Source organism: Mesocricetus auratus, unplaced genomic scaffold, assembly GCF_017639785.1.
Source record: "Mesocricetus auratus isolate SY011 unplaced genomic scaffold, BCM_Maur_2.0 Super-Scaffold_100022, whole genome shotgun sequence".
Taxonomy (NCBI): domain Eukaryota; kingdom Metazoa; phylum Chordata; class Mammalia; order Rodentia; family Cricetidae; genus Mesocricetus; species Mesocricetus auratus.
The window spans coordinates 37,996,461-38,021,370 of NW_024429203.1; the positions used below are offsets into that span (position 1 = coordinate 37,996,461).

The 24,910-nt window shown below is 47.8% G+C and overlaps 1 protein-coding gene across 10 annotated transcripts in view; it reads left to right on the plus strand.

Moving 5' to 3' along the window:
* Positions 1-24,910, plus strand: part of Gramd2a (GRAM domain containing 2A) — a 35,824-nt gene that overhangs the window by 3,525 nt on the left and 7,389 nt on the right. For 2 of the 10 annotated variants that reach the window (XR_005870312.1, XM_021226885.2), the window contains exons 1-5: positions 21,653-21,921; positions 22,161-22,253; positions 23,384-23,441; positions 23,776-23,851; positions 24,416-24,519. Coding sequence is in view for 9 of the 10 variants with exons in the window: in XM_021226885.2 (XP_021082544.1) it covers positions 21,878-21,921; positions 22,161-22,253; positions 23,384-23,441; positions 23,776-23,851; positions 24,416-24,519 (375 nt within the window). In the remaining variant the exon portion in view is untranslated. Of the gene's footprint in view, positions 1-5,369; positions 5,520-15,042; positions 15,125-21,652; positions 21,922-22,160; positions 22,254-23,383; positions 23,442-23,775; positions 23,852-24,415; positions 24,520-24,910 lie in introns of those variants that run through there. The other 8 variants (XM_040730029.1, XM_040730030.1, XM_021226883.2 and 5 more) reach the window with 8 other exon arrangements.

The following is a 24,910-nucleotide window of genomic DNA, read 5'->3' on the forward strand; positions in this document are numbered from 1 at the left end:
AGGGATTGAGCTCAGGTTGTCGGGCCTGCTAAGTGAGCATCTCTGTCCTCTGCGCTACTTCACCAGCCTGACCTTGAACTATTGATCCTCCACGTCAGAAGTGCTGGGATTACAGGTTTGTATCACACATCTGGCTTCCCAGCCCTTTACAAATTTTGCTGGTTTTCATAAATCGCCCAGACTGTCCTCAAACTTTCAATTTTCCTGCTTCAGCCTTCTGAGTAGCTGGGATTACAGGCTTACACCACTAAGACCAGCTCGGAACTTTTTTTTTTAAAGTGGAAATAAAAAGCACTTAAAGAATTTGTTTAATTCTCATATGAATTGCTTTCCTTCTTCATGTGCTGACATAGCGTAGCAAATGTTGTCAAAATTCTCCTGTTATTTCATCAGCTCACTTTTTTTTCTCTGAGGGTCAATGGCAGCCTTGGTTCATCTGGGCAACTGTCTCTGGTCACAGAATTGCTCTTTCCTCTTGTGTTCAAATTAACCAGATGACTCAAAGCTTGCCAATAATCACTCAGGCCACACAAAACATTATGTACATCATTATCACCACTGGAGCCTTTGTGTTTTTCCTGGGTGGTGCTGGAGAATCTAGCGAAGGGACTCACACACACTCAGCCTTCATTCCACCACTAAACTCTGTCCCAAGCTCCAAAAATAACTTTTGAACTTGAAGGGCTATTCAGAAATTTAATTTTATGGTAAGTCAGTGGCATTCAGAATCATAAGGCTTCTTTTGTTACCAAACAAATTGAAAAATCTTTCTGTGTTTAACTTTAAAATTTTTTTCATTTAAGTGTGTGTGTGTGAGAGACAGAGAGACAGAGAGACAGAGAGAGAGAGATATTCATGGGGTTCCTCTTCTCTTGACCTCCAAAATATTGAGATTACAGGCATGAGTCACAATGCCTAACTCCCAGTAGGTGGTTAAAGTGTTGGAGCTGAGGAGTGGGCTCAGCAGTTAAGAGCATTGACTGTTCTTCTAAAGGATTGGAGCTTGTTCTCAGCACCCAAGTGTTGGTGCAAACCATCTGTTTTCTCCAGTTACTGAAGTTTTTGGTTTTTACGAGGCAGGGTTTCTCTGTATTGTTTTGGAAGCTATCGGCCCAGCCCGGCCTCGAACTCACAGAGATCTGCCTGCCTCTGCCTCCCGAGTGCTGGGATTAAAGGCGTGCGCCACCACCGCCCGGCTCAGTTACTGAAGATTTTATACCCCTCCTCTGACTTCTGCAGGTATCAGACTTGCAAGGAGTACAGACAAATATACATGCAAGCAAAATACCCATGCACATAAATTAAAACTTGAATATATATATTCCTCAGATTCCTGAATTTCATATAAATTGGAAGTTGGACCTAGATCCCTGGTCAAATACAGAGGGTATTTTACTCTCTAAGAAACATTGAATGTCTGGTTTTGTCCCTTTGGGCCATGTAAGTAGCCCCCGATGATTATATCATCTAGATCCATCCTATTAGAGACAAAGGGAATGTGAATTTTATTCTACAAGTCTTTCTTCATTTAGCAGGTGGGCTCTTTATGTGGCTACTCTGAGGATAGTTAGTACTAGGAAGGCAGAATAAATAATTGGCTCTTCCTTTTTATTTACTAGTTATCGGGGCCTAGAGATAATAGCTGGACACTTAAGAGCGCTGGCTGTTCTTTAGAGACTTACCCGCTGAGCTATCTCCTCAGCTCTGAACTTTTTTTTCCTTGACCCTAAGCTCTTTGATATGGATAACATTAAAAAGGGTGTTGCTTTTTTCTTTTGGTGTTTTATGTCATTTCTAGGTAGGTAGTCAATGTGAAACAATACAAATGGTCCACGTTTTCAGAGAGATCTGGGCCTGAGGCCCTGCTCTACAAGTTTCACCTCTGAGCTCCCCATTCTGTCCGTAAGACATTGATCTGTGGCCTCGCCAGAGATCCCCAGGCTATGCAGTCTATGCAGCTTGTACGGAGTACGTGCTCACCCAGAGCTGTCTTCTTGGAAGTGCCTCCAGCTTGGAGAATCTCTGATGATTCAACACCGGTTTGCTCTCAGTGTTTCCTCTGTATTCCTTTTTAAGGTGTGAAGTTCACTCCGCTTTAAGTTTTGCAGTGCTAAGGAGAAACCTAAGGCATTGCTCAAGCTAGACAAACACTCTACCGTTGAGCTACATCCTCAGATGTTATTGTTAGGGTTTCTATTGCTGTGATGAAACATGCCACCAAACAATTCGGAGAGCCCAGCGTTAGTGGCACATACTTTTAATCCCAGCACTCGGGAGGCAGAGGCAGGCGGATCTCTGTGAGTTCGAGACCAGCCTATCACTGAGGAAAGTCAGGGGTGGAACTCACGGCAGGAACCTGGAGGCAGGAACTATGGAAAGAACACTGCTTACTGGCTTGCTCCTTATGGCCTGCTCAGCCTGCTTTTTTATAGACCCCAGGACCACCTGCCCAAGGAGCAGCCCCACCTATAAGGGCCTGGGCCCTCCTGTTTCAATCACTAGGTAAGAAAATGCCCCCACAGTCTTGCCCCATTGCTCAGTCTTTTTCAAGACACGGTTTCTCTATAAACAGCCCTAGCTGTCCTGGAGCTAGCTCTGTAGATCAGGCTGGCCTCAAACTCACAGAGATTCACCTTCCTCTGCCTCCCAAGTGCTCAAGTTAAAGGTGTGTGCCGCCACCACCATCAGGCTCCATTGCTCCATTTTACGGAGGCATTTTCTCAATTGTAATTCCGTCTCTCAGATAATGCTAGCTCTCTAGCTTGTATAAAGGGAAACAAACAAACAAGAAACCAACCAGGATACCAGATGAAATTTCATGTATGTATTTTGAAACAGTGTCTCTAAACACTTCTGGCTGTCCTGGAACTCACTGTAGACCAGACTGGCTTTGAATACAGAGATCCACCTGCCTCTGCCTCCCGAGTGCTGGGATTAAAGACATGCACCACCAACGCCAAGCTTATTTTGTATTTTTTTTTTTTTTGGTTTTTCGAGACAGGGTTTCTCTGTGGCTTTGGAGGCTGTCCTGGAACTAGCTCTTGTAGACCAGGCTGGCCTCGAACTCACAGAGATCTGCCTGCCTCTGCCTCCCGGGTGCTGGGATTAAAGGCGTGCGCCACCAACGCCCGGCTTATTTTGTATTTTTAAAGAGTTATGTATTATTTGTGTGTATGTGTGTGTGTGTGTGTGTGTGTTGTGTGTGTATGATGTGTGCGTGTAGCTGCCATAGCTTGCGTGCTGAGGTCATCTCCTTCCACAGTATGTTCCAAGGATTGAACTCAGGTCATCAGGCTTGTATGTTTACCAGCCTTGATTTTTGTTTTTATTTTTGTTTTTCAGACAGGATTGGCCTGAAACTCCTTATGTATCCCAGGCTAGCCTAGAATGCTCCCCAATTTTGGCTCAGCCTCCCTAGTTCTGGGATTACAGAAGTGTACCTCTACAGTGACTTTGTTCATTTTTTCTATTAGGGTACTTGTTGTCTCCTTAATGACTTGGATGCATTCATTGTATGTTAAAGAAACCAAGGCATGGCAGTGGTGGCACATACCTTTAATCCCAGCACTCGGGAGGCAGAGGCAGGTGGATCTCTGTGAGTTTGAGGCCAGCCTGGTCTACCGAGCGAGTTCCAGGACAGCCTCCAAAACAATACAGAGAAACCCTGTCTTGAAAAAAAAAAAACCTTCATTATTTTAAAATCCACCATGTTTATGTTTAGGTGTATGTGTGTCTGCATGTGGATATGTCCATGTAGGTACAAGTGCCCAAGGAAGCCAGAGATGTAAGCTCCCTTGAGGCTGGAGTTACATACAGTTGTGAGCCACCATGTGGGTGCTGGGAATAGAACCTGGATCCTCTGGCAGAGCAGCCGGTGAGACTAACCACCGAGCCATCATTCCAGCGTCTTCTTATACAGTTAAATCTTTGTTTTTCTGGATTTTATACCTTACTTGGGAAATTTCTGATACTAAAAAAATTATTTCTGCCATATGCACGCCTTCAATCTCAGGAGGCAGAGGCAGGCAGATCTCTGTGAGTTCAAAGCCAGCTTGGTCTACAGAGCAAGTTCTAGGACAGGCTCCAAAACTACAGAGAAACCCTGTCTCGAAAAGAAAAATAAATAAATAATTGTTTCTCTTTTATCCTAGACCTTTATAGAGTTAGATTTCTAGGTGTTTGGCTGATGTGTGCCTGTAATCCCAGCACTCAGGATTGCCTTGAATTTAAGGCTCTGTCTCAAATAAAATCAAAGTTAGAGATATGTAGATGTTTACTGTGCCTGGACTATATTTTTGTGAGTGATGTAAGACAGGCTTTGTCCCATCACATTTATTAGAACATTTTCATTATATACGCAATTTTCTTATATCCAAAGATCACTTGCTGAACTCCCTGTGCCTCATTGATCTATTCATCTTTTGTAAGCCAATAATACTTTTGTAATTTGTTCTGACATTAGGTTGAGGGAAGTTCCACATTTTCTTTTCAAAAAAGAAATTTTCTGTTCTCATGCATATAGTTTCCAGATCAAATATAATGTAGGGCCATTTAGAGTCAAGTTACCAAGTGTTCCCCTCTCCCCCTGCCCTCCCCTTATGTAACCTAGGTTGACCTCCAACTCATTTTCCTCCTGCCTCAGCCTCATGACTGCTGTGATTCCAGGCATGGGCCATCATACCCAGCTAAACTATAGATTGTTGTGTTGATTTTGTAACAATTAGAATAATAATGAACTCTTAGGACTGACTGGGGATGTAGTTGGGTGGGATGTTAGAATGGTAGAATCAATCTCTCTCTGTGTGTCTCTGTGTCTCTGTGTCTGTCTCTCTGTCTCTCTCTGCCTCTCTGTCTGTCTCTGTCTCTGTCTCTGTCTCTGTCTCTGTCTCTCTCTCTCTCTCTCTCTCTCTCTCTCTCTCTCAAGATAGGGTTTCTCTGTAATCCTGGCCATCCTGGAACTCGCTCTATAGACTAGGCTGGTATTAAAGGCTGTGCCTGCAACAATGATTTCTTTAACTATTTAAATCTTTATTTTTCTCACCTTTTTACAATGGCTACAACCTCCAAGTGTTAAACAGTAGTAGCGAGAGCTGGCAGTCCCTTGGGAGTTTTTTGTTTGTTTGTTTTGTTTTGTTTTAATTAATTACACAGTCTGGGGTGGGGTGCTCCCCGGGGAAGAGGCCCCAGGACCCAGCAAGCTGCCCAAGACTGGATCATTGGTCAGGAATCTGTCTGGTGAGCCACGTTGGCGAGAGCCTGCCACAGGGCGTGGACTCTAGCCCCGCCAGGGGCATGCACATTCGCGGTCAGATACCAGCTCTGGTGCTGGGCACGGTTCCAGGAGCCAGGCACCGATGGGGTGCGGGCTCAGCATCCCAGCAAGCCGGTTGGTGGGGGCGCTGCGCCTGCCCTCACGTCAGGTCTCCCCATCTGCGCTGTGAGCTACCTTTGGGCCGACCCACCAGTTCGACTCACCAGCCAGCAGCAGAGGGCTGGGCCGCGCCACACTGACGTGAGCAGTGAGTGTCGCTGCAGGCGCCGCCTTGGGAACCACTAAGTGTGGTACTGGAATTCTGGGTGTGGCTGCCACTAGGAACCCGAGGGACCTTGGTTTTCCTAGCTCCTTTCTGGGCAGGTTTAGAAAGCAGACTTGTGGTTGGTGCGTCCTTGGGGTGGAGGAGTGGCAGGTGAGACTGGCTGGAGCGTGGGGAGATGTGGCCAGGCAGGGAGGCAGCACTCGGTCTCCAACAGATGCACCCAACTGCCTTTTCGGACCAGGAGAAAAGTGTACAGCCCTGGCCAACCCCGGCAACCATGCCGTCTCTTGCTGGAAGTGAGGAGACGTAGGCAAGCATGCCAGGCTATTGGCTGGTGGCCTAGTTTCCTCACATGTGGTCAGCGGCTCACTGCCCCTCCTAATCACCAGTCTGGGAGGAAGGAAAGAGGATCCAGGCCCATCACAGCACCAAAATGTCTTTCCTAAGATTACTCGACCATGTGTCCAAATGCTCGTTACTTACCTTCAGCAAACCTCAGCACAGTTTGCCCTGCTGCTTACCCAGTACTCCTTAGGAAACCACTTCTTTGTTTCCATGGCAACTTACACACCTGGAATTTTTTTTTCTTTTCTATTCTTTTGTTTTTCCTTTCTTGGGAGGAGGAGTTTCAAGGCAAGATTTCTCTGTGTAGCCCTGGAAGCCCTGGAACTCACTCTGTAGACTAGGCTGGCTTTGAACTCAGAGATCCACCTGCCTCTGCTTCCTGGGTGCTGGGATTAAAATTGGGCCCTACCACCACCCAGCTGTTTTGGTTTTGGTTTTGGTTTTTCGAGACAGGGTTTCTCTGTGGCTTTGGAGCCTGTCCTGGAACTCTCTCTGTAGACCAGGCTGGCCTCGAACTCTGCCTCCTGAGGGCTGGGATTAAAGGCGTGTGTCACCACTGCCTGGCTTTTTTTCTATTTCTTGGGCCACTCTTTACAACCTAATTCCTGGGGACTGCCCCTCTCTCTTTCTTCCACACATTCTTTAAGGCCTGGGTCTCTTCTCCCTCTCTCTTTTCCTCCCTCTCTCATGTGCATTGAGATAGAATTCATACACCATAAAATTCATGTTTGTTCGATTTTAGTCAGTGCTGGGCATGGAAATAGGACCTTACACATGCTAAGCACATGTGCCACACAGTTAACCTTCTGCTGTCCAATTCAGTGATGTTTTCTGAGACATAGGTTTTCTGTATAACAGTCTTTGAACTTGCTCTGTAGACCAAGTTGGTATCGATCTCACTAAGATCCGCCTACTTCTGCCTCCCAAGTGCTTGGTTTAAGGTGTGCATCACCACCGCCTAGCCAGAGATATTTATAATAGTCATACAGTTGAGTAGCCAAGACTACAGTCTAATTCCAGAACATTTGCCCTGCAAAGAAAATAAATGTGCCATTAGACACCATTCCCCGTTTGTCTTTACCTTGTCCCCAAGGAGATACCAATGTACTTTCTGTCTGTATAGATTTGGTTTGTTTTTTGTTGTTTTTTTGTTTGTTTGTTTGTTTGTTTGTTTTTGGTTTTTTGAGGCAGGGTTTCTCTGTGGCTTTGGAGGCTGTCCTGGAACTCGCTTGGTAGTCCAGGCTGGTCTCGAACTCACAGAGATCTGCCTGCCTCTGCCTCCCGAGTGCTGGGATTAAAGGCGTGCACCACCAACGCCCGGCTTGTATAGATTTGTTAATATTGTATATTCCTTTGACATGTATGCATAGAGTAAACAGTCTTCTGTGACTGGCTTCTTTTTTGTTTGTTTGTTTGGTTGGTTTTTTTGGTTTTTCGAGACAAGGTTTCTCTGTATTGTTTTGGAGGTTGTCCTGGAACTCACTCTGTAGACCAGGCTGGCCTCGAACTCACAGAGATCCCCTGCCTCTGCCTCCCGAGTGCTGGGATTAAAGGCGTGTGCCACCAACGTCCGGCAATTTTTTAATTTTTTAAAGATGTATTATGTATTATGTATACAATGCTCTGCATGTATGCCTGCAGACCAGAAGAGGGCACCAGATCTCATATAGCTGGTTGTGAACCACCATGTGGGTGATAGGAATTGAACTCAGGACCTCTGAAAGAGCATCCACTGCTTTTTTTTTAATTATTAATTTGTTTTTTACATTCCAACCCCAGTTACTCCTCCTTCCTCTCTCCCCTCTTCTCCCACTCCCCCACCCCATCTGTTCCTCGGAGAGGGAGTAGGAAGTCTACTAAATCTGTCCCATCATCTCATTGAGGCAGGACTAGGCACCCCCCTGCCCCATGTCTAGGCTGAGCAAAGTATCTCTCCATATAGAATGGGCTCCACTAACTCAGTTTGTGCATTAGAGTTAGAACTTGGACCCACTGCCAGTGGCCTCACATATTGTCCCAGAAGCACCATTGTCACCTATATTAAGGAAGTCTAGTTTGGTCTCATGCAGGTTCCCCATTTGTCAGACCTGAGTCAGTGATCTCTCATTAGCTCAGGTCAGCTGATTCTGTAGGTTTCCCCATCATGGTCTTGACTCCTTTGTTCATATTATCACTCCTTCCTCACTTTGATTGTAATCCAGGAGCTTGGCCCAGTGGTTAGTTGTGGATTTCTGCATCTACTTCTGTTTCTAGGAGAGGGTTCTAGCTTCTCTGGGGTTGTGGACTCTTGGCTGGGTATCTTTTGCTTTATGTCTGGTATCCACTTATGAGTGAGTACAAGCTATATTTGTCAGCCTGGTTTTGGGTTACCTCATTCAGGATATTTTTTTTTCTAGTTCTGTTCATTTGCCTGTGAATGTTAGGATGTCATTGTTTCTTACTGCAGCCAGTAGTCTTAACCTCTGAGCCATCTCTCCAACCCTTGGCTAATTCTTTAAAAAAAAAAAAACCCATTCATAAGTGGTATATGTCAGTAGTTTTGTTTTTGTAGCTGAAGAGAAATACTTTATCTATTGCTGGTGCTTAGTCTGTTTGTACTCTTTGGCTTTTCTGAATAATGCTACTGTGATCACTCATGGGTAGTATTTTGTGTGGATGTGCATTTCTATTTTTTTATTATTTTTAATTATATGCATGTGTCTCATGCTAAATGCTCACAGAGGTCCAGATGTATCAGATTCCCCTGGAGCTGGACTTACAGATGCTGTGAGCTGTGTGATGTGGGCACTGGACATCCAACTCTGGTCCTTTAGAAGAGCAGTTTGTGCTCTTAACCACTGAGACATCCCTCCAGTCTCTGGGCATGCATTTTTAATTCTCTTTTGTATGTGCCTAGGGGTGTTTGCTTAGCTGTATAGTAACTTCAGTTTGAAGAACCACCAAGTTGTTTTTCAAAGCGCTTGCCCCATTTCACATTCCTACCAGGTGGAGAGAAAGGTCCCAGTCTCTCCACAGCCTCATCTACACTGATGATGGTCTTGGGTTGGGGAGGGGGATGGGGTGGAAGGCGGTGTAGCATGCTTTGTGGTTTTGATTCTCTTTTCCCAATGGTGTTGATGACCTGATCACATACTTGCTGGACATTTAATATCTTCTTTTGAGAAACGCTGATTCAAATATGTGCCACTCTTTAATTGGGCTATTTGTCTTTTTATTGTTTCATTGTAAGGATTCTTTTCTTAAATTGTTGAGCTTGGTGTGGTGGCACACTCGTTTAGTCCCGGCATTTGGGAGGCAGAGGCAAGCAGATTTCTGTGAGTTCAAGACCATCCTGACCTACATACTGAGATCCTGTCTCAAAATGAGTGAGTGAATGAATGAATGAATTGCAATCTAAGAAATGGTGCATAACATAAAACTTAGCATCTTAGTCATGTTAAGGATGCAGTTTAGTGTTAAAATCCAGCATGGTGGCTCAGCACATTTGAAGACCAGAATTCAATCCCTGAAAACTACATGGTGAATGGAAAGAACCAACCCTCCGAAGCTATGCTGTGACCGCCACAGGTACACAAGCATCCACATCTGTAACCTAAAAATATTTATGTGTAAGAAAACAAACTTGATAGTATACTTCCTTTCATTTAAAACCCTTCTCTGAGTCTTCATTGCTTGTAAGGTAGTGACTCCCAGTGGGGCTCACAGGGTCTACCCATGCTGCTTTGGCCTCCTCTCCAGTCTCATTGTTTACCACTTCACTGCTCACCAGTATCCTCCAGACACGGCTTCTGTTCTGCACCTCATACAGTCCCACACCTCTGGTCTCCCACCCTGTGACTCTCTAATGATCCCTCTGTAGCCACCAGCTCCCTTCTCCCTCCAGTGAATGTCTGGCGGAGCTCAGCTGCAGGGCCTCTGTTGCTTTGGAAAATCATCCTTGCCCTCCATGGGTGAGCCCTGCCTGTCTGATAGAATTTCTCCTGAAACCCTTGCTTTTCCTCAGTGTATACATTATGGAGTTGTAATTATGTATGGATTTATGTAAATCTTTGCTTCACGTCTGCCTCCCTGGGCAGGCAGGCTTGTCTGAGTGAGTACCTGGCCTTCCTTCCCTGGAACACACAACATTTACCCAGAGCTGAGGGAATAGCAAGCATTCATTTTTCAATTGGTATTTGTAGAAGGCAGGCAGAAGGGAGAGGCGCTGGCATTCCTTTGAGCATACCACCAGCCCCTCCAGGGACAGGAGTCCTGACACAGGGCGGGTGGCCATCTGCAGGTCACCTAGCTTCCTGGCCTCTGCTTTTTACCTTCTGAGTGGAGACTTTCTTGTCCAGAAAGCAACAGTGACTTCCTAAAAGGCCCCAACCGAAGTCGTAGGAGGCCTGCCTCCCTGCCCCCACCTCCATCCAGTCTCTCAGGGCTCCAGGGCCTCACAGTTGTCTGCGGTTGTGAGCAGAGTCTGGTAGGTCCACAGGGCCAGAGGGATCCTGAGGTGGGCATCCTCAGATGCCAGAGTGGGCTCTGCTAGACAGTATCCATGGGTAAACAGAGCTGACTTGTTTTTAGAAAGTAGCCACACCCCTGGCAGCCTGGGTTGGGGCATCTGTGTGGCCAAGGTTGTCAGTGTACCTCCCTTCAGAAGAGTGGCTATTGGGAGTACAGGGGTGTTCTGTTTCTGACTGAATGCAACTCTGTTTTTAGACCTGAATGACCTGGTTCTTGTGTGGGGATGGCCAGGTCCCAAGGGGCCTGGCAAGAAAGAGTGGTCTGTCATCAGGCCCCACGGGGGCCAGCTGGACAGATGCTGCCCCAGCTGTGGGCACTGCTGGCAAGGCTAGCTGCCAGGCAGGCGGCTTGTAGAACCCACTGTCTGCCCTGATGTGGCCCGGGCTCTGTGGAAAAGCCTGGGTGTTCTGGGAGGGGAACTCCTGGGTTTCAGCTGTTTTCGTTCTGCAGGCCTCTGAGCTCTGGGCAGGACAGGGGCAGCAATGGCTGTCCTCAAACTTCCAGTGGAGACAGGAGCAGTGAGGATGGCTTCTGAGCTGGCTAGGTCTGATACAGTTGTGTGCCTCCTGGCCAGCAGGTGGGAGCCCTTCCCTGGTGCAGTCTAGGCACCAGAATGCCTTCTCAGGGCTTTCTTGTGTTGTAGGCCAAAGAAAAGATGGAGGCATGCAGGGTATGTGTGGGGCTTTGTGAGCTCTCATGAGGCCCAGCTGTGCTCATATGGTTCATCCCTGTGGGGAGGGAGCTGTACCTCTAGGTGTCCTTCAAGCAGTGTGGTGGGACATGGGCTACAGCTCTCAGTGCTGGCTGGAAGGACGGGATGCTCAAAGGGCAGGGCTGTACGAGGCCCTCGCCCCACCCCGACTGCACCTCGACCTCTTTCAGATCATCACGAGGCACATAAACGAGAGGGTTTTCTGTCCTATTTTGTAGAGCCACAGGCTCTGGAGGAAGTGATAGTGCCACCAGAGGGTCAAGGTACAACCAAAACTGCTGTCACTCCAGGGCTTGTGTTTGTGCCTTAAGAGACCTCCATTTCTGAACAAACTGCACACACAGAGGAACCCTTCAGCTGGGAGTGTTTGCTTAGTCTGCGGATTATTACAGGAAACTGGGCAAGTCCTTTGAGTGTGAGAAACTAAGTGATACGACTCAGCCTGGATGCCCATGCCTTTATTCCCAGTACTCAGGAGGCAGAGGCAGGTGGATCTCCATGAGTTCAAAGCCAGCCTGGTCTGCAGAGAGAGTTCCAGGATAGGCTCCACAACTACAGAGAAACCTGTCTCAAAACAATCAATCAGTCAGTCAAACAAACAAAATCTTCTCAGCCTGGAGCTGGTTCTATAGGCAGACTACGCAACCTAGGGAGGCCATTTCCATCCTTAAACAGGTGCAGCTTTAGGGAGGTAAGAAGTCGGAGGACAAAGACAAGGGGATTCTGTCCTGAGTAGGAGCAGGCTGGCAGAGAATGGCCCGAGCAGAGCTGGGAGGGCAGTTTATCAGCACCCTCCTCTCCAGAGCAAGGCCAGCTGAACACCTTGCTGTGACCTCCGTCTCACAAGGAACAGTGTCCCCTTGGCATGCAGAGAACCCAGACTTGGGTTCTAAGGTTAGGAAACAGGAGAAAAAGGTTTAGGGCTCATTAACTAGGGGTGATCTAGCCACTCAAACAGTGAAGGGCTTTGGGGACAAGGTAGATCTGGGCTGAGGCAAGAGACACAGGCAAATGAATGTCTTGGCTGCCACAGTAGGAAGATGGAGCCGGCCTTACTCTCAAAATCCCCCTGGCAGAAGGACATATATGTTTCTGAGTTCCCTGTAGGGAGAAGAATCTCCTGTTCCTGTTAGAACTAATTTTTAAGGGTTTATTTTTTCTTTATTTTCTTATGTGCATTGACATTTTTGCCTGCATGTATGTGTCTGCGCAAGGGTGCCAGATCGCAGACAGGTGTGAGCTGCCATGTGGCTGCTGAGAATTGAACCTGGGTCCTCTAGAAGAACTGCTGGTGCTTTTAACCACAGCGCTCTCTCTCCAGTCCCCATAGAACTCATTCTTATTTAGCTAGTATCCCCCTCCCAGGTGACTGAGCCTGCCAACCCTAACTCCTGAGCTGCTAGCTCTCCCAGCTTGTTTGGGTAAAGAAGAGAAGCCGGGCTGTGGTGGCCCAAAGGCAGGTGAATCTTAGTGAGTTCGAGACTAGCCTGGTCTACAAGGCAAATTCCAGGACAGTCAGAGCTACACAGAGAAACCCTATCTTGAAAAACCAACAAACAAACAAAAACAAAAGACTCAGGCAGGTGTGGCTGTAGCTGAGAGTTAGTTGTTAGATACTTCCATGTCAGTCCAGCCCTATATGGGCAGATCACAGAATCCAACTGCTTCCCATTCTCCAGTCATGGGATGTAGGCAGCGCCACTTGCCCCATTTATGGCCTAAATGATATGTAATGTTTGTGCCTGGTGCATGGTTTTGGGGCAAACCTGGCCTGGGGGTTTCCTGTCCAGTTACAAGCACCAGGCACTGCAAGCAGAATTGGAAGTTGATGGACAGCCAAGGGGAACAGACCCCCTCTGTCCAGCTTGTGGCCCCCTATGTCTGTACTCTCCCGTCCTGTTTAGCTCTAGACCCTCCTCCAGGAATATCTGCCCAGCTTTCTCCTGCTCTTTGCTCTAATTGCACACCTTCTCATCTCCTGTTTCCCAGCTTGGACTCATTAGAAAGGGAATCCAATGGGCTAGCTACCATTTTAATCTGGGGAGGCTCCTGGCCAAGTGCAGATGGTGTTGCTTGGGTCTGGAGTGTACATGTGGTCCTGGCTGCTCTGGTGTGATCTTTCCACAGTCTCCGGGTGAAGAGCCTCTGCCTGCCATGTACACCTTTCATCTGAATGCATTGCTAGTCTAGGTGGCCTCAGGGCCTCCTCTGGGCAGGGACTCACCTGATAAGTGCAGCTCCTTTTTGAGTCATTTTCCTGGGATACAGGGTTGGGGCAGTAAGATTAGGACCTAGCAGGTGACCTCCAATTTACTAGTCCTGCCCCATTGCAGCTGTGGGATTCTCCTGCCCCTCTTTCTAGTCAGCCAAAGGGCACAGCCATTTTCTCAACATATCTGCTAGGTGTGGCCTCAAGACAGCAACTGCAGAATTATTTTTTGCTTAAGAAAGAAATTCTCTTTTATCCTCACATTTTAGCATATTAGTGACTCACTCTGCACCATACAGGTTGTCCTATTTGCCCCGACAAGTTTCTGGGTTGTCTGGAAGGACTATGACTTTGAGAGAACACAGGAAGAGTACAGTGTGGTTCAAGCTAGCTCGTACCACACGGGAAAACCAACCTGTCACTTCCTTGGCAGTGCATAGGAAATGGGCTGCATGGCCTTAGCAGGCAAAGGGAATCTCTAGTGACATGGGGGTCGCCCTGTCTGGCTACAGTGTGCCTGAAACTTGGTATGGTCAGGACCCTAGACAGGCTGCTGTTGGGAAGAAGGAAGCATGTTCTTTACCGAGAGCCTCAGAGAAAGGAGGTGGCAGGGTTCTCCCAGTGGCTTCTTAACCCTGCCTGCAGGTTTCAGTTCACCTTGGAGTATTTAAAGCCGGACACTGAACATACAGCTGCCTTGTGACCCAGCAATGCTGGTGCTGAGTGTTTACCCACAGAAGTGAATACTTGTGTTCACAAGGCTGCCGCCAGAGCCTTTTCATCGCTTCCGTAACAAGCCGAACCTGGAGCCTGAAATTAGTAAAAGGAAAACAGTAAATGATAGTATATCCATACAAAGGAATTGCTAGTGAGAATGCAGTTTATAAATATAACACAGAATGTGCTAGGGATATAACTCATTTGGAAGAGTGCTAGCCTAACATGCACAAAGTCTTGAGTTCAGTCCCTAAGAATGCATGAACTGAGAATGGTGTCATATACCTAAAACCCAGCATGTAAGAGTTGGGGGCAGGAGGATCAGAAGTTCCAGGTCTTCTTCAGCTACTTAGCAAGTTCCTGGGCTACATGAGACCCTGTCTCAAAAAACCAAGTCCTAAACAGATATGTGTACAGCACTATGGATGTACAGTGGAGCCTTCAAATGCACCGAGATGGATGGTGTGACCCCACTCTTTCAGAGAGGAAGCAGACTGCAGCCAGATGTCGGGGTTAGGGTTCTTCTTGGGATGGTGGGGATGAAACTAGCAGGAGCAAGAAGGGGTTCTGGGGGCTGTGTTTTTGCAATGTGAACTGCTTTGCATGGTGATACATGACCTTAATCCCAGCACTCAGGAGGCTGAGCCAGGTGGATCTCTCGGAATTCAAGGCCAGCCTGATTTACATAGTGAGTTCCAGGACAGCGAGGGCAACATAGAGAGATCCTGTCTTTAAAAAAAAAAAAAAGGAAAGAAAGAAGTATGTTGGAGTGTACGCCTCCTTGCATATGGTTCTTTTGCTAAGTGTAAATTATACTTCAGTAGTAAGCTAAAAATAGCCAAAGTACAACTCTTAGAGACTCTGATGGAACTGCTCTTACACAGGGTGAGGCATTCTCTTCTTTTTGTTTTTCGCTTGTATGTGTGTACACACATACGTGGGAGTCAGACGACAGCTTTAGTGTCGGCACTGTCCTTCCTCCTCGCTTGAGGCAAGCTCTTCTGTTGCGGTTCACTGCTGTTGAAAGCTGGGCTAGCTGGTCCTCAGTCTTCAGAGGGTTCTCCTGTCTCAGCCTCTCAGAGCACCAGAGTTACTGTGAGTTCCTCCTGGGTCCCAAGGACTCAAACGCAGATTCCCATGCTTGCTTGGCAGATGTTCTACTCACTGGGCTGTCTTCTCAGGTGTTTTCTAAAATTCTCTCTTTCTTTCTTCCCTCTCTTTCTTTCTCTCTTTATTTTATTTTAATTTATTTATTTATTTTGGTTTTTCGAGACAGGGTTTCTCTGTGGTTTTAGAGGCTGTCCTGGAACTAGCTCTTGTAGACCAGGCTGGCCTCGAACTCACAGAGATCCGCTTGCCTCTGCCTCCCAAGTGCTGGGATTGAAAGAATGGGCCACCACCGCCTGGCTTTTTTCTTTTTTTCTTTTTGAGACAGGGTTTCTCTATATAGCCCTGGCTGTCCTGGAACTCAACTCTGTAGACCAGGTTGGCCTCGAATTCAGTGCTGGGATTAAAGGCATTTGCCACTATCACCTGGCCTTCCCAGGCACTTTTATTTTTTTGAGAGATAGCATAGGCTAACTATATTTTGCAGGATGTCCTTGAACTCACCACCCTCCTGCCTTAGCCTCCCAAGTGCAGGAATTATAGGCCTGTACAACCACAGCATTATTTTTTTTCTCGTTCTAAAGCCCTGCTGGCAATTCTAATGTGAATCCAATTAGTAGAGCCACATAATGCTAACAAGAGGGTGTTATGTGAGAGGTGAGCTGAGGCATGAAGGTGGGGTGGGAGTCCTCAGGGATTTGGAACTCCCATCAAGGCGAAGACCCAAGCCCAGATTGCTAGGCCTCGACTTCTGAAGTTCTATCCAGGCTGGAAGTCTATCCAACTTCCTGTCCCTTGTGGCTACTTCCATGACTTTTGTATTTGTCCTGTCAGAGGCCTGCATGGTGATGTGGCATTTGTCTGAGGAGAACAGTGTTGCTGGCAGCTCTCTCCTTGGAGACCACAGCAGCTTAGTGTCTGGCTGGCTACAGAGGGAGCGTTGGCTCTGAGCCTGGTTTTGAGAAGAGTTGGCAGGACCCACAGGGAGCTCTAGTCTCTCAGAAGTCCACAAGAAGTCATCCTGGGAGAGTGTGGTCCCTTCCTCCACTGGGTGCTGTGGGGAAGGCCCCACCTGTGACCACGTGGGTCCTGCTGATTCAGGGGAGCAGGGTCTAGTTGAGCTTTCATCTTCTGTATCAGTCACAGGCATTGCTACTGCCAGAGGCACAGATGAGGCCTGTAGGGAGCTCTGCAGTGAGGTTAGGAAGGACTAGAGTAGGGAGGGGGCTGCTAAACCAGGGGAGTCTTGCCTGGGCACACACAAGGAAGAGTGCAACCTGGGACATGAAGGCGGCAGGGTTCGCCTGTGCTGTCAACGCAGTAGATATCCCTTGTCGTCTTGTGATGGTCCTCCTCTCCCTCTTCTCCTCCTCCTCCCCTCCTCTTCCTCCTTGTCTGTCTCCTTTCTCTCTCCTCCGTATATTCCCCCCCCCCCCCACGCACCTTTTTCCTCAGAGACAGTATCTGGTGTCCTGGCTGGCCTGGGGAACAGATGACAGAGCTTTGGCTGCGGAGGCGATGAGTTGCCCAGGTTGGAGTTTGGGAGTATCGATCTGGAGACAGTATCAACTCTTGGGACATACCTGTGATGTGTGGGAAGCAGCTAAACCTGCATCCCTGGTTCCGACTCACTTGCCTCTCTCTCTCCTCTTATATACCACCCTTTCTTGACATCTCCTTTTGCTGCTGCCCAGCTCACCCTGTTACCCTAGGGCAGACCCCAGCCCAGAAGCAGTGATAACTTCAGTAAGGTTCCCAGAAAGAAGGAAGGAGGAGTAGGCAGGAGTTCTGCACTGGCCAGTGGGGCTCCAGACCCCTGCTGTAGCCTCTCCTAGGCTTACCTGCCTTTAGAACCAGCTCAGCTCAGGAAAGGGCCTTGCTTGAGTTTTCCAATCTTTGATCCTCCCTTTACTGTTGGAAGATGTTTCCATTTCCCTGTTCCATCCCTTTCATGGCCTTAGTTATTGTGGTTTATACAGATTTTGGGTCAGAGAGGTAGCTCAGTGGTTAGGAGCATGTGCTGCTCTTGCAGAGGACCTACGTTTGGTACCCAGAACCCACATCAGGCAGCTCACATCCACCTGTAACTCCAGCTCCAGGGGATCAAAATTTCTAGCTTCTGAGGGCTCTGCACGAGCACACAGACCATACAAGCATACACATATACTCACAAAATAAAAAAAATGTTTACAGATTTCAGTGTCCTAGACCCTAATATTAACTTCACTGTTTGAACACAGGGATGGGGTGGGGTAAGGACTGTAGGTATGATTTATGACCCTTGGGTTATGAGAAACTGCTTTCAGGAAAAATTGATGGCAGGGGACTGGACATCAGCTGCCTGCAGAGTCAGGTGGAAGGCTGACTCCTTGGTCTTAAAGTTCCCTAAGGCCTTCTGAATCAAAGTACAAGTAGTTGTCAGGTGCCCTATAGCCTGGCAGGTTCTAAGGTGAGTGCTAGATAACCACTCAGCCCAACAGTCTTCAAGTGGCATTGTTGTTACTATCTCTTCCTTCCTTCCTGCCTTCCTTCCCGTCTGCCTGCCTTCCTTCTTTCCTTTCTCTCTCTCTCTCTCTTATTTATTTGTTTGTTTATTTACTTATATTTTTGAGACAGGGTTTCTCTATGTAACAGTCCTGGCTATCCTGGAACTCACTCTGTACACCAGGCTGGCCTCAAACTCGCAGAGATCCACCTGCCTCTGCCTCCTTTTTAATTTTTGTTACATTTGTTGATGTGTGAGCTCACACGTGTATGTGTGTGTATGATGTGGGGGATGTGCATGTGCTGCTGCATGAGTGTGGAGGTCAGAGGAAAATTTGTGGGAATCAATTCTCTCTACCATGTGACTCACTCCCAGGGATTAGACTCAGGTCCTCAGGCTTACAGGCAAGTACCTTAATCTGCTGAGCCATCACACCAGCTCTGTTTTGTTTTTTGAGACAGTCATGATAAGTAATTCCAGTTGTCTTGTAACTTGCTATGGTAGACCAGGGAGGATAGCCTCAAGCATCCTGGGATTCTTTGCTTCTGCCTTTCAAGTGCTAGGATCACAGGTATGTATTACAATGCCCAGTGGATTGGTGGATCGGCTCCTTCCCTGCCTCCCTCCCTGCCTCCCTCCCTCCTTTCCTCCCTTTTCCTCTTCTTCCCTTCTTCCCCATTTTTCTTCCTTTCTTCTTCTTCCTCCCCCTCCTCCTCCTCCTTCTTTTGAGACAAAGTTTCTCTGTATTGTTTTGGAGGCTGTCCTGGAACTGGCTTTGTAGACCACAGAGATTCACCTGCCTCTGCCTCCTGAGTGCTGGGATTAAAGGCGTGCGCCACCAATATCCGGCCTTTATTTTTTTTCATACTTATTTATGTGTGTATGTGCATGTCTACGGGCATATGTGTGCCTTGGCATATGTGTCAAAGTTAGAGGACAACTTTGGAGAGTCCATTCTCTCCTTCCAGTATGTGTGGCCAGGGATCAAACTCAGGTTGTTGGGCTTGGCAGTGGGTACCTCTATCCCCTGAGCCATCTTCCTGGCCCCATTCTTACTAGGCCTGTTCCAGGCCTTGGATTCCCTATGTAATCAAGGATGACCTTGAACTTCTGCTCAAAAACACCCCCTCAATTAAAAGGACACATTTTTTTAGCTATATAATTAACAAAGGTGAGAGAAGATGTCCAGAACATGGATGTGGGAATGGACACCTTTAAGGTGCTGGCCACTGGGTTTAATTGGCAAAGCATTTGGAAAACGGTTTGAAGGTGGCGCTAAAGAGCTGGAGAAAAGCTGACTCTTGGGCCTCTGATTTTCCTTCTTAGAATCCGTCTCAGACTGAGGGTGATGGAGCACACCTCGAATTCCAGCACTTTGGAGGCAGAAGCAGGTGGATCTCTGTGTTAGAGGCCAGCCTGGTCTACAGAGTGAATTCCAGGACAACCAGAGCAACACAATGAGAGTCTGTTTCCAAAACAAATAAACAAACAAACAAAAAACTCTCAAAAACAAACAACATAAAAATAATCTTAAGGGCTGGAGAGATGGCTCAGCGGTTAAGAGCACTGACTGTTCTTCCAGAGGTCCTGAGTTCAATTCCCAGCAACCACATGGTGGCTCACAACCACCTTGAATGAGATCTGGTGCCCTCTACTGGCATGCTGAAGATTGTATACATAATAAATAAATAAAATATTTAAAAAAAATAATCTTAAGAATAAGTGGTAACTTGGGAAAATTTCTCACGAAATCATGTGAAACAATGAAAGTCACATGACAGATTGTATGATATACAATCCACATTTTTGTTTGTTTTTTGAGACAGAGTTTCTCTGTGCAGCCCTGATTGTCCTGAATTGCTCTGCAGGCCATGGTGGCCTCGAACTCACAGAGATCCTTCTGCCTTTGCCTCTCTGAGTTCTGGGATTAAAGGTACTCACCACCACCACCACCCAGGAACTTTTAGGGAATTTTTTAATGAATAATTTCAATCACTCATAAATGCTTTATACTTACCATATTCCCTACAGCAAACATAAAAAGTGAAGAGAAAACCCCTCCGAGAAGTGTGAAGTGATAAAACCAAACATATCCAGGAATTAACCTTAGAAGCCAGAAGTTCAAATCACTAAAATAGTCTGTCACTTTCTTCAGTAAATACAGTCTTGTGTCATTTAGCCACAAGGAAACATTCTGAGAAATGTGTCATGACTAGATTTTGCTGTTGTGCAAACATGCTGAAGTGTGCTTATAGGAACCAAGACAGCTATGACATCGCTGGATGGTGTCATCTTAGAGAGCTGTGTCAGAGATGAGTTACCCATCGTTGGCTGGAGCAGTATATGGTGACATATGTGTCAAACCCTGTGTGAGGTTGAGGAGAGAGGTCACTAGGTCACACGTGACTAGGCCAATGAGGTTGCCTGGATCTTTACAATGTGGTACTGGACAGGGCCTGTCCATTGTCAGGGTTAACTTTCTCTGATCTGTATGAATCTGTAGTTGGAGAGGGTCAGACTGGATAAACTCTGAGGGTCCTGGAAAACCTTGGGCCAAGTCTGTAATTCTACTTTTTTTTTTTTTTTTTTTTTGGTTTTTTGAGACAGGGTTTCTCTGCATTGTTTTGGAGGCTGTCCTGGAACTAGCTCTGTAGATCAGGCTGGCCTCGAACTCACAGAGATCCGCCTGCCTCTGCCTCCTGAGTGCTGGGATTAAAGGCGTGTGCCACCACTGCCCGGCCTGTAATTCTATCTTAAGGAAGACAAAGCGTTTGTTTGTGCGAGGGCACACATGTTTGTTTTAGTTGTATATGCCCATGTGTGCACACGCATGTGGAGGCCAAAGAGCAACTGTGGGTGGTGTCCTCTGGAGCTGGCCTCCTTGGCGTTTTTGGAGCGGGGTAGCCTCAATCCCAGTTCTGATCCTCCTGACTCTACCTTCTTTTTTAGTCTGGAGGCAAACATTTACTTTATTATTATTATTTTTTACAAACCCATTTTTTAAATTTAAGTTAGAAACAAGCTTGTTTCTCATGTCAGTCCCAGCTCCCTCTCCTCCTCCCCTGCCCCCCATCAGGCCCCCCAGCCTCCCACTCAATCTCTACTCTGATCCCCAGGGAGGGTGAGACCCTCCATGGTGGATCTCCAGAGTCTGTCATTTCATGCAGGGCCTAGGCCTTCCCCCAAGAGTCCAGGCTGAGAGAGCCTCCCTCATTGTGGGATGGGCACTCAAAGTCTATTTGTACGCCAGGGATGTTTTTGTTGTTGTTGTTTTGGCCTGGAGCTTTCTTAGTAGATTTGGCTGGCTGCCCACGAGCCCACTGCCTGACCCTGCCTCCCTCCCCAGTATTAGGATTACAGAGTATGTGCTGCCATGCCTGGTATTTTTACATGGGTTCTGAGGATTGAATTTGGGTTTTTACGTCTGCAAGGGAACCCTTTGCAGCCTGAGCTCTCTCCCCAGTCTGAAAAAGAGAACTTTGCCTTGGCCCAGTCACAGAACAGAGCCACTGAGCATTTGGAGTTTTCGGCTTCGAGTTCCAACTATTTATTCCAGTTGTTTACATACGGAGAGACCAGAACATAGGACCTTGTTCCGTATTCTAGACTTTAAACTGCTCTGTTTTGACCCTACTTCTTGGTCACCTCTCTTCCTTTGAGAACCCCTGAGCTCACTCACTTGGGGCTATGCTGACATCTCAGGCTTTACTGATGCCCAGAGAAGCAGGAATGAGAGTCCTCGTCTATGGAACTGCTGGGTGGAGGTAGGACCTCAGAGGCTACGGGAAGTCCCACCTGCCCAGGGGAAGACCATCTCCTTCCTCCTGGGACACTTTTGAAATAGTTTGACCGTCATGGCTGAGGTACTTCAACTGTCTGAAGGTGACTGAGGCCTCGACTTCTTAGTCTGGGGCAGTCCCACCCCTCTCGGCTGCACCCACTTGTTGGTCAGCCGGAGTCTGCCTTCCACGTCTCTAACAACATTTGATAAAGGATCCTGTACACTGTGGCCTTTCCCAGAACCTGATAGTTTACAGTAGCTGCTGGGGCACCTTAGAAACTTCTGCTTTCAGCATGAACATGCCTGTGTCGGTCCTCCAGGGCGGGGCTGGAGACTCAACTCTTCCTGGACTAGCTAGCAGTTGCCTGGAAGTTAAAACTAGGTGGACAGACTGATCTTTACTGGGGGGGCAGGAATTAACTGAACTTTAGGTTTCCAGGCAAGACGCTGTGGGAGACACCTCCCAGTAGACATAATGCAAATGAAGATGACATATTTTGACCTATCAAATTGGCAGAGGTGAGAAAAGGCTAATACCCAGAATAGAGCTTGGATATGGGGAAATGAGTTCCCTCTCAGAAGGCCGGTTACTGGGTTAATGGGCACAGCATTTGAAAGCGGCTCCAAATTATGACTTTTTAAACTTTACATCAAGCAAGGATAGGGGACAGAAGAGCTGCCCTGGATGGACACAGTGAGGCTAACAGGAAAAGATACCCCCCAACTCCCCTTTCTAACATGAACACATTTCTCTCCAGGAACCAACAGATGCATGGAAAGACAGCGCCTCTAAAGAGTCCCGTACCCTGCACAGAGAAACCAGAAAAGGCCCAGGAGCCCCCAGATGACAGGTAAGGCCCTTTGCAATCAGGGATAAGTCAAGACGAGGACGGAATTGTCAGGAGGTGATCTGCTCGTGAGGGGACCTTAAGGGACTGGAAAGATGCCTCTGTCAATACAGCGCTTGTTTTTCCGAGCATGAAGACCTGAGTTCAATCCCCAGTGCCCACATGAAAAGAAAAAGGCTGATTGTGGCAGTGTGTGTTTGTAATTCTGGTGCTGGGGAGGTAGAGACAGGAAACCCTGTGAGGGTAGCCTAACTGGTGAGAGATCCTGCCTCAAAAGAGGTGGATGTCATTCCTGAGGATGACTCTCAAGGTGGACCTCTGGTCTACATGCACATACACACGCTCGCAGGCACACACATACACACACACACTCACACACGTGAGCACATACATATACACATACATATGAGAGGTGGGAGCACCTTAGGTCTGAGTCAGGCAGGATACCTTAGCATGCCTGGTGGGCAGGGAACGGCCTGCTGAGGCCTCTTCCTCCCACCCTCCCATCACATCCCAGTGCACTGGGACCTAGCAAGGGCCACAGGTTTCTCAGGTTACCAGTCTCCTCCCTGCCCACCTGTCCTTGGGCCAACCTGGCCAGAGCAAAGCTTTGTATTTCATTACGTTCTTTCCTGCTCAGTAGCCTCAGTCACTTGAGTGTGCCAAGTGCCTCAATGAGGAACGGCAGGCTGCCCAAGGAGGCTGCAAGGAGAGCAGATCTGTCTGTATCATGGCCCTGGAGCTGTGAGTCTAATGCTTCCATCTTGTATACCCCTAGACTGTGTGGTCTCTGGACCCACATTGCTTGGGCCTCTGTCTACTTCTTGGCTAGAGAACAGAGTGTCTTTGTTGCTCAGGATGAGCACTGTGGGAGACTGAGGCACAGGTCAAGCATACCTCTGTGGGTGTGGCACACAAATCTGCTTGGGAAGGAGGCCTCATGAGTGCCCTTCCCCAGAGATGAGCGGTACACTTGCAGTCGTTATCATATTACTGTGTTTCTTAGAGAAGGGCCTTAGTCTCCAATCTCTGCTCCAATCTTCCGGCACAAAGCCAGGGCAGAATTGGCACTGAGGACACATGGGCAGGACTCAAGGGTTCCTTGTCACTGGAATGGAATGTCTCCTTTGCAGTCTACACTGGTCAGAAGGCTTGAAGAGTGAAGAGATAAAGAAATATGGCCGGCAAGGGGTGAGTATGTCGAGGCTACCTTGGTCTGCTTACTGAGGGAGGTGTCCTGGGATGCCCAAATTCACTATTGACCTCTTGGCCACTAGGCCTGTTAGCAGGAACCCAGGAGACCTGAGTGAGTGCCCTTGCCTTGGTGGGAATGGTGTGTCCCCTCTAGTCACTGGCTCCCATTAAGAACTCAACATTACCAGGAGATGAGCTAGACTGGGAACTCAGCCCTTCATACCCTTGCTGTTTACCAGCGGGTCTCTATGGCATTATCTCCTGGTGGCTGGAACAGGGACCTACGGTGGTCTGATCACTAGCCTCTCATAGCTGGGTCTTATGTTTGCAGACACTCCTGAGCAAATACAACCAGCAGTTCCACAAGCTGTTTAAAGACATCCCCTTGGAGGAGATGGTTCTCAAAGGTGAGTTGTTTCCAGGACACCCAGGCCCTCTACTTGGGAGCCTTTATGCTTAATTTACAAATGGGAACAATTTCGATGTAGTTGGTCCTTTTTTCTTCCAAAGCACGAGGAGACAGGGTGGTTTAGCATGTGGAGTTAAGTTATGCAGGTTTGCTGGAGGAAAGGTAAGAATACCAGGTCTTTCTGTTCTGCTCTCACCAGTGGGGTGCTGTCCCTTGCCTAGGCTTCTCACCAAGCATGTAGGGTCATTTGCACAAGTTAGACCCTCTTCTCAAGGCAGGGTAAAGCCTCTTCCTGAGGTCATTGAAATTCGGGGCTAGAGACTTGGACAGGAAGTTGCTCAGACCTTGTCGGTAATGGAGAAAGAGGAAACATCTAGCAGTCTGGTGGGGTGGAGTGGGACACTCAGGATTCTCAGAAAGACCCTTTGAGTGCTTGTGGAGTAGATTGAGGATGGGGGCAGGAGAGTCTTGAGGACAGGTGAAGAGGTAAGAGGATCAAGGCCCTGGGGCTTCTCCGGGGTTAACCTTACTCATGACTGTCTTTTCCCCTGTGACTTCTCAGTGTGTTCCTGTGCCCTCCAGAGAGACCTCCTCCTGCATGGCCGACTCTATATCTCTCCCAACTGGCTCTGCTTTCATGCCAGCCTCTTTGGCAAGGATATCAAGGTAGTAATGAGTGATGGGGTTGCTATGACCCAGTAAGGCTCCTGTCTAGGAACCAGGGGAGGGACAGTCTCCTGCCCTGTGGGCATGCCTTAAGCCATGACTGTCATCTGTGTGCTCAGCACGTGGTGAAGCCTCTCACTGGTTGGATGAGCAGCATCAAGGTCTCTCATCCCGTGTTCAGGGAAGTAAGTAGCTCTCCTTCTGAAACACAGGCCCCTATCTTGATCCTACATCTGGCCTGACAATTGACAGCTAAATTATACTGGCTTCAGATATCTCAGGAATGCCTTCGGGGTCAGAGTAAGGTGTCCTTTTTAGGGAGAGTCACTAGTGTAACGAAGGGCCAGTTCAGGGGAGTCCATGAGTACAGCAGAGAATTCAATTTAACAAC